At 50.9% G+C, this 9,438-nt stretch overlaps 1 protein-coding gene across 2 annotated transcripts; it reads left to right on the top strand.

The window, feature by feature from the left end:
- The first annotated feature begins 3,113 nt into the window (after window positions 1–3,113).
- On the top strand, window positions 3,114–6,646 carry REM2 (RRAD and GEM like GTPase 2). Of its 2 annotated transcripts, none has more exons than XM_087822820.1 (5): window positions 3,114–3,221; window positions 4,454–4,795; window positions 5,038–5,111; window positions 5,834–6,041; window positions 6,306–6,646. In XM_087822820.1, exons 1-5 carry the CDS (start codon window positions 3,119–3,121, stop codon window positions 6,644–6,646), a joined length of 1,068 nt encoding a protein of 355 aa, XP_087678946.1. In that variant the 5' UTR covers window positions 3,114–3,118. The 2 variants fall into 2 exon arrangements, with proteins under 2 accessions (XP_087678946.1, XP_087678952.1); XM_087822826.1 differs by having other exon boundaries at window positions 6,351–6,646.
- The last annotated feature ends 2,792 nt before the right edge of the window (window positions 6,647–9,438 follow it).

Genomic DNA, 9,438 nt, shown 5'->3' on the forward strand with positions numbered 1-9,438 from the left:
ATACCCAAGTTTCTTTCACTCCAGACCCTCTTTAGAGACTGGGGAAGAGGCTCCAGAGATCTTCATTCTTGCTTACTGTTCTCTCTTTGGGCCTTCCTTCCCAAGTGCAAACAATCCCTGGGTCCCACCAGTGTTAGACCCATGGACAGGGAATGTTGATTTCCCTCCATGCCTCCGTCACCTGGTCTCTGCCTTCTTCCTGCTCCTGTCTTCCCTACAGCAGTCTCAAAAACCTTCAACCTGGTATCTTCATCCCTTGTCCAACTCCAGACCTTTTTTTGTAACTTGAAAGCAGACAAAGATTCAAGGTAAAAGAATGCTCCTTATGATGGAATGCCTCAGAATGCTGGAGGGAAGACTTAAGGGTAGAGTTCACTAGGAAGACCTGTGTATATTAGATTCACAAGCCTGAAAGAAGCTTCTCTAGGTGCTGGGTGCATGCTCTAGGAGATGCAAGCACTAACACTACTTTTATCAGCCACAGTGAAGCTCCAGGCTGGCAGGGAGAAGGAAATGGCCTTGTACAGGCAGTAAGAGAAAACTAAAACAGAGGGTCCTACCCAGGAGAGGGTGGGGCATTAGGGAACATTCACCGAAGTTTATTTTAACCATGGCCCATGGAAAAAGAAAGAAGGAAATTTCAAACACTATCAGGATAGACACCATTATCCATGGTGCCCAGTATCAAGGGTATAAGAGGACAAGGGAGGTGTTCTCAGCTTAAGAGGGGGATCGGCTGGGAATCTGAGATAACTACAGAATTCAGTTCTTACGGAGCAAAATCTGGGCCTGAACCAAGCTCCAGTTCCTGCTGGGAGGGAAGAGGGCCCTTCAGCCACACAGCAGAGGCTGTGGGAGCACCAAGTAGTTGGGCATCCTGCTAAGTGTAAGATCCTTTATCCTATGTGGCCAACCCTCATGACAAGGCTATACTATGGGCATCATAACCCCATGAGCCAATTCCCAGGTTTAGAAGCAGCATCCAGGGAATTAAGAGACTAGCCTAAGGCTCTACAGAGAGGCAGATTTAAACCTGGATATATTCACTTCCAAATCTTGCTCTTGTCCCACTATTCCATAGGATCTCCCATTCCTGAGGGAGCTTGGAGATGGATCGGCAAGTACACAGCCTCTTACTAATGGGAGAGAGATGGTGGTTCAAGGTGAAATCCAACCTGTGCCTGTGGCTTAAAGCTGGTTTCAAGACAGAAGTCATAGCCAAGAATTCATGCCCCTGACTCACTCTCATCTGATATCATAGAAATGAATCCAACCACCTAATTGAGTTTTCCAGCTACATCAAGCTCACCCCTTTATAATTTAAAACTTTTCTAAAAACTCATTTTGGAAGGAAATCATTCTAAAACATTACATTCATCTTCAGTACATCTGCAACATAATATAAATTTTTCTGGGATGCTGAGGATCATTCATAAAAACCAATGACTCCTCTTTAACAATGTTTTCAGGAGTTATAATAGTGTCAGGGGGCTGTTTGCCTTTATGTCAAATGACATTAGGGCACTTTTTAAATGCTTGTGGCTGCTTTAAAAGGTTTTTGTGGTGTTGCTTCCCTTACTACCAGGCTACCAGGGGTTACTTGCTGCTCTAAATGTGCTTTTGGTCTATGAGTACATGAACACACAGGAACACATTAAAATTGTGAATAAAGTAAGGATAAATAGTCCATGATTGAAGACTGGAGAGTCTATCCAATGAGTAAAGTGCATGAGTATTATACCTCCTCAGGAGTCGTTTCTGCTCCCACTAGACCCCACAATGTTGCCCTGTAGTTGAACTCCAGACAAATGAACTGTCACTGCATGTTAGTCCGAAGATTACCAGTTGTCTCTTCGATTGGAAAAGTCCACTGAAGATTGCAATATGGCTTGTTCCCAATAATAGGAGACAGTTGGAAAATTTAAGACAAGGAAAGCAGCATAGGGTAGAGATGAAGAGCAATCTTTGGCATTGGAAAGATGTGGGTGGGAATTCTGGTGTCCTTACTCTTTTTCCAGCTGCATGATTGATTTGAGGACAGGCTGCCTGCCTACCACTCTGAGTCTTACAATCATGAAGATGAAAAGAAATAATGTAGAAAGGTGCTCCGCCCAGCGTGTGGCAAAAATGGTCCAGGAGGGGCGAGGAAATCAGAATGTTTGCTTGATGGTGTCAGGAAGGAAGGCCAAGACTAACTAGGCAGAAAAGGAACAGTAAAGGAGACACGCCATCCTGGCTTTGCACAAAGAAGCAGACATTGTGTGTCTGTCTGGTGTAGCCCAGAAAGCCTGGTGGCTGACCCATAGAGGGATTGGAGGGGAGGGGCTGGCACTCTACAATCCACCTTGGGGTTGGGAACCCCTAGAGGGTTAGTCTCTCCCTTTTTTCCTGCCCTTATTAACACTAGGTTGGTGGGCCTGGCAGGGAGGGAGAGAAGAAAGGAAGTCCCCACAATGGTTTGCACCACCTGAAAGTAGTGACAAAAGGAAGCTGCCCAAACAAAGCCCCCATCTGCCTAGGGACCAGGCTGGGAAATGAGTGCTTTTGTGGGTCTTAGCCCAGGAATGGTGTGGGGAAGGAGAATATGGCAGGGAAGCTTGATGGCAGGGTGGCTGTACCATCTCTGCATTTCTTTTGGTTTTACCTCTAAGCCCCTCCATTTAGCCACAGAGCACCTACTCTGGGCTGTACACTGGGCTAGGGGTCTGGAAACACAGAGACAAATGACCCATAGTCCTGGCTCCTAGAGAAACACCTCTCAGTCCTTGTATCCCTACCTCCTGCCATCCTCAGCTCCCTTACCCACCAACCCCTTGCCCCACTTCTCTGAACCCGTCTCTTCTGCTCTCTGACTTTCTTCTGTTTAAGTCTTAACCAGACTCTGCTGTGTGTGTGCTCCCAAAGGGAAGTGACACAAAGGGGGGTGGGCAGAAAGGAGGGAATCCCGCTGACATCACTGTTCATTAGCATGTGTGACCTCATCGGGGGCGGGACAATTTCCCCAGGTGTCTGGGGGGGAGGACACGTGGGGGGGTATTTAAAGGGAAAAGCTGACAGTGCTGTTGACTGAGGTATCGGGTGCTGTGAGTCGCCGGGCTGCACACACACACACCAACCGATGCATTCGGACCTGGATGCCGACATGGACACGGACACAGAAACCACAGCACTCTGCCCCTCTGGCAGCCACCAGACGTCTCCACCAGGGACACCCACACCAGGTGAGGTAGAGCTGGGGCAGGTTTCGGCTGGAACCATGGGGGTGGGAGCTGAAGCTTCGGTGGGGAGGTCAGAACTAGGGGTTAAAGGAGCTTGAACCCAAACAGCAAGAGGGGAAGAGCAAGTCAGTAAGTGGGGAAGCCTCCCACTCACACTAGGAATGGGGCTGGACTGGGGGTGAGGGGAAAGCTGTTTAAACGCCCCCCCCCCCCTCGCTCTCAGGGCTTCACTAGGGAAATTGGTGCTTGGCTCCCTAGGTCCATCTCATTCCCAAGAGGCTGGATGGAGGGGCAGGAGAGAAGAGGAAGGGGAAGGGGCAGCCCACAAGCCTGGGAATCACGGGCAAGGGGCTGCCCTGGGGACCTGTTGTAAGGGTTTCTTCTGGCTGCTGGAGGCCCTGGCTGCTAGCCAGGTATTGATCCTGGGCTATTTTCAGCCTCTCTCCATCCCCCTTTGTTGTGTCTGTCCATCCTCCTCCTGTTACCCTGACCCATGCATTGTCACTCTCTCCTGCTGCTGCTCTCTCGCTCTCCTTCTCTCCCACCCTCCCTCTTCCTCATCATGAACTCAATATTTTCTCCAACTCACTGGTACAGCCAGGGATGCAGGATTCTCACACACCGGCCATGCCCTGGGAGATGCTCACCTGCAGGGCCACAGGAAGAGACACCCCCTCTCGTGCATACACCCACACCAACGGATACCCAAAACACATTTCAAAGAACAAAGGGCCCTTCCCTGGGAACGGGCTCCCCACAAAGTTTTTGACTACCACTACCCACCCCCCAGAACATGAGCACCAGTTTCAGTTTCTCATCCCTGAGCCAGCAAGCCAGGGGGTTGCCAGTGCAGGAAGCAGTAGGGGCAGGGCCTCTCGGCTAAAGGAGGAGCAGCCCCCAGGCCAGAGGCCTAGTCTGGGGGTGTGCCTGTGTCAGTGTGAAGTGTGAGTGGGTGTGCAAGGCTGCACACAGGTACCTCCCCAGCATGGAGCATGTTCTGAATAGGTTTTGGCTGGAACCACTTTGGACAAACCATCAGGTCAGCTCCTTGGTGCCCCACCAATTCAGACTTCTGGGAGAGTTTCAGTGTAAGAGGTCAGATCAAAGATTCTCAGCTCCTTCTGGGTCATGGTCATCAACTGGGCCTCTGAAGCCAGAGCAACCAGGATTGAGCCCTCTAATTATGACTAGGCACACACACCCCCCCCTCATAGCTTCTTTCTCTTTGCCCCCAGAAGCAAATGCCACACTACTGAAGAAGTCAGAGAAACTGTTGGCAGGGTTGGACCGGAGTGGGCCACCCTCTGCCCCAGGGGTCCCCAGACGAAGAGGCAGTATGCCTGTCCCCTACAAGCACCAACTGCGGCGGGCCCAGGCTGTAGATGAACTTGACTGGCCACCTCAAGCCTCATCCTCTGGCTCTTCTGACTCCTTGGGCTCAGGGGAGGCAGCCCCCACCCAAAAGGATGGCATCTTCAAGGTCATGCTTGTGGGGGAGAGTGGCGTGGGCAAGAGTACCCTAGCAGGCACTTTCGGCGGTCTCCAGGGAGACAGTGCTCATGAGCCGGAGAACCCAGGTATTTGGGGGAGCCCTGCAGGGGTTGAGGGTGCCCTTAGAGCCCTAGTCATGGATGGAAGAGCTCAAGGCATGAGCAGCCCTTGGGGGCCAGAACCTAAGAGGTTTCCCCAATACTTTCTGTGGCAACCTCCCTGGAGGAGGGTCCCTGGTTCTGGGATCTGAGGCATCCCTGGTTACCAGGTCTCACAAGTGTTGGGAGCCTCCTAATGGGCTCTATTCCCTGTCCTTATTTCCCAACAGAGGACACCTATGAGAGACGCATCATGGTGGATAAGGAGGAAGTAACTTTAGTTGTTTATGACATCTGGGAACAGGTGAGAACTAAGATGTGGCTGCAAGCAGGTGATGAACTTTGGGAGAACTGGGAAGGGCAAAGTCTGGCTCAAGGATGGTGGGACTGCAGGTGCTGGTTTCAACATGTATTATCATCTCAGAGCAAAGGTGCACACCAGTGTGCATATCATGGCATTGAGAGCCACTGTCCTTCCAGGATCTTCTAAATAGAGAGGAAAGTTAGAATTTGAATTTGGCAAACCCTGCAGCTGCAAGCCAGGTTAAACATCCTGAAATTGACCCTATCCATACATTTTTTCAGCCTGGAAGAGAGTCTGACCAGACAGGACAAGAGCTCAGGGCTCTGCAATATCAGGGAAAGGAAAAAAAAAAAAAAAGTGAGGACTTGTGAACATTTGGACATAAATGGTTACAATATAGAAATGGGAGACCAGATTACATACACTTGACTAGCAGTCATTTCTTAAGCTTTCTTGAACTTATTTATCAGAAAGTAGGATGGGCTACCCTAGTCTAGGATTCTATGTCTCCAATTCCCCAGTGTGGGGCTCACATTACTAATTTGTCCCTCCCCCACAAATATACCCTGGGTATGGAGATTCTGCCATTAACTAGCTCTGCTGTTCTAAGTAGGTGGCTTCTCCTTCACATCCTGATTCCTCATCCTTGAGATGTAGGTGCTGGACAAGTTTTCCCATGCCTCCAGCCCTGACGTTTCATGACTCTCTCTGCCCATCTGCAGGGGGATGCAGGGGGGTGGCTGCGGGACCACTGCCTTCAGATCGGGGACGCCTTTCTCATCGTCTTCTCAGTCACTGACCGAAGAAGCTTCTCCAAAGTTCCAGAGACCCTACTTCGACTTCGGGCTGGGAGGCCCCACCACGACCTGCCTGTCATCCTCGTAGGAAACAAGAGTGACCTGGCCCGTTCCCGGGAGGTCTCATTGGAGGGTGGGTATCCTGAACATATCCATACTTGCAATCTTAAGGGATCTTCTCCCTTCCATGTCAAGTCACTTCTTTTCCATAAGGCCTTTTCACCGTCAGGTGCACAAACTTAACTGCATTTAGCCCCAGGCTAAGGGCTGTCCCTCAATGCCCATGACTAGGGCCCTGAGAATCCCTTCTCTTCACTCTCCCTCTCCAACGCCCCTTTCTCCCTCCCTACGACTCCTACTTTGCCCCAATCCCCTTCCACTGCACACCCTGCCCCAGGCCCAGTGCTGCCCCGCAGGCGCCTGAACCGGTCCCTTCCCGCAGAGGGCCGCCACCTGGCAGGAACACTGAGTTGCAAGCACATCGAGACGTCGGCCGCGCTGCATCACAACACGCAGGAGCTCTTCGAGGGCGCGGTACGCCAGATTCGACTGCGGCGGGGCCGCAGCCACGCGGGGGGCCAGCGGCCAGAGTGGGGCAGCCCCGAGGGCCCCGCGCCACCCGCGCGCCGCGAAAGCCTCACCAAGAAAGCCAAGCGCTTCCTTGCCAACCTGGTGCCTCGCAACGCCAAGTTCTTCAAGCAGCGCTCTAGGTCATGTCACGACCTCTCCGTGCTCTGAGCCGCCGTCGCCATGGTCACCGCGGTCGCCATAGTCACCACTCTTTCGGCTCGCCGCCCCGCCCCGCCCCTGTCCGACTTCCTTTGTGAAGACGGTCTGGGAAACAAAAAACTCCCAGGACGCCCTGGTGTGACCGCTGTGGGCGGGGTGGGCGGGGTGGGGGGGGTAGGGGGGCGGTCTCTGGATACCTCACCCCGCCCCCGGGCGCCTAGGAGGCAATACTCAGACTCCAGGGTGGGCGCGCAGAGGCTGGAGAGAGGGGCGAGTTCCAGCGGGCAGGAAGGAAAATTGTTGTGCAAGGTACAGTATTTTGCTTTTTATTACTTCGCGCTTGACCACCTCTCCTGTAAAGAGATCCTAAAACCGAGAACTGGAAAAGTGCTTTGTAGACTCTCTTACAGGGTTTTCCCACCTTTGTATTCTGCACGAATATGCCTCACCTCTAAGACATTCTTAAAGGTAAACACACAGAGACTTTTCCTAAAATGTTCTGGCTCTTTATCTGCTGCAATTTTCCACTTTGCATTTAAAAAGTTCTTAAAGGCAAGGGCCTGGAAGTGCTGTTTTTGAGAACCGATTCTGTGGTTTATCTTTACACCATTGCACTTCCCCTTTAAGGCTCTTAAAGGTAAGGTGTGGACAGACTTTTGCCTTTTAGATGCTAGCGTGAGGAGATGAGCAGGTGGTAACACCTCTTTGGCCAGGGTCCAAGAGGTACCTGCAAGGGGCCACCCTTCCTTTTTGAATAAATAAATTTTCTACTGCACTTGTTCACTTTAACTTTGTTCTCAACGCCTCCACAGAAGGGATGGAGTAGGAAACTCTGTTACAGACAAGAAAACCCAGGCCCAGAGGAGCAAGAAACCTGAATCTCTAGGAAGGCTTCAGAACTTAGTTTTGATGTAGTCCGTGACAGGTGACCACAGCCCCTTAGAGATAATTGGGTCTAACTCGTGCCTTTTCCAATGAGGAAACAGGCTTGGACAGGAACTAGAAGTAACTTACCTGCTAAAAGTAATTTACTAACTTAGTGACACAGTAGTAGCAAGTCCCCATCTCCTTGCCCTACCTTATACTGCAATAAGCAGACTAGAGGCTACATTTAGCTCCCAGAGCTACATTTCAGCTATGATCTGGACTGGTTCAAGGTGAGGCCCACATCCACCAGAGAGGCCCACCAGGCCTCCACCTCACCCACTCAGGTTCCCAGAACGTGATGGAAAGAGGGATAAGATGTCTTCTGAGTCCTTAAAGCTGCAGAGCAGCCAAGTGAGATCAGCCCAGCATGAGATAATATGATGGGGTGAGCTTACACCTCCCCTGACAGATCCCCACCACCCCAGCTGTCACCTGCAAATCCTGGGTGAGAACTGAAGCTGTCAGTGCCTTCCCTGCTAACGCCCACGCCTGCTGCTGCCTATGCCACGAGTTTGAACAAAAGGAACAGAGGCAGCAGCTCCTCTATTACTTAAACATGCAATACAGTTACCTGAGCACCCAAGGGCCAGGCCTCCACCTCACCCACTCAGGTTCCCAGAACGTGATGGAGAGGGATAAGATGTCTTCTGAGTCCTTAAAGCTGCAGAGCAGCCAAGTGAGATCAGCCCAGCATGAGATAATATGAGTGACACTGTCCTTAGGACTTCATTCACTTAATCTGTTAATTCTTAATGACTATGTAAGGCGTTACTGCCTATTTTTACTGTGGAAGAAATAGAGTTTAAGTAACTTGTCTGAGAGGTCAATAAGCAAACAGAACTGGGGTTCCACTCATGTCTGCTTGATAATGATTTTTATCCACCTTTGCATCTGAGGTTCCGTTTACAGTAAGGATGGGAGGAAGAGGAGGAGGGACAGAAGAAACGTAGGCAACACAATAAGCAGGGCCATGGGCAGTGGCTGTGGTGAAAGGGCCGGAAAATTACATGGCTATAGTAGAGTAAGCCAACTCTAATCTCTGGGGACCATGAACAAAGTTCAAATTTTAAAATGCAGGAAAAGACACTGGGCCCATTATGAGACCAGAAGGTTCTGCAGTTTAGTTGAAACCTCAGGGACATGAAGAGGAGGGTAAGAGAGAAACATGGAAAAGGAGGTTTGAAACCCTACTACAAAGAACCTTAAGTGCTGGCAAAGGAGTTAGCGCCCAGCTCTGAAAGCAATGAGAGTAGCTGAAGGTCTTTATGTGTGGAAATGACATGATCAGGATGGCTCTTCTTTTTTTTAATATATCTTTATTGATTTCAGAGAGAGGAAGGGAGAGAGAGAGGGAGAGATAGAAACATCAATGATGAGTCGTCATTGATCGGCTGCCTCCTGCACACCCCCAACTGGGGATTGACCCCACAACCGGGGCGTGTGCCCTGACCGGGAATCAAACTGCAAAACTGCAATCGCCTGGATCCTAAGTCGTTGCTCAACCGCTGAGCCACACCTGGCTGGGTAGGATGGTTCTTTGGGAAGCAGGGACTGGGAGAGGTATGCATGGACTAGAGCAGCAGAGGCAAGGCCTGAAGACCGGAGTGTAGGGGCCAATCACAGTATTACATATGGAAGGCAATGAAGGACCATCCTGAGAGAGATGGCAGTGGGAAAGTAGAGGCAGGATCGGTTTGAGAGAATAGATGGGACTTGGCAACTGAGTAGGCTGGGTATAAAGGAGGAGGAGTTGCAGATTGTAAGATGTTGAGGCATTAAGAGAGGGGGCAGCTGGGCTGGTGTGGCTCAGCTGGTTGAGTATCATTCCATGCACCAGGTGGTCATTGGATTCCCAGTCAGGGCATATGCCTGGG

Source organism: Miniopterus natalensis, chromosome 1, assembly GCF_054644295.1.
Source record: "Miniopterus natalensis isolate mMinNat1 chromosome 1, mMinNat1.hap1, whole genome shotgun sequence".
NCBI lineage: Eukaryota > Metazoa > Chordata > Mammalia > Chiroptera > Miniopteridae > Miniopterus > Miniopterus natalensis.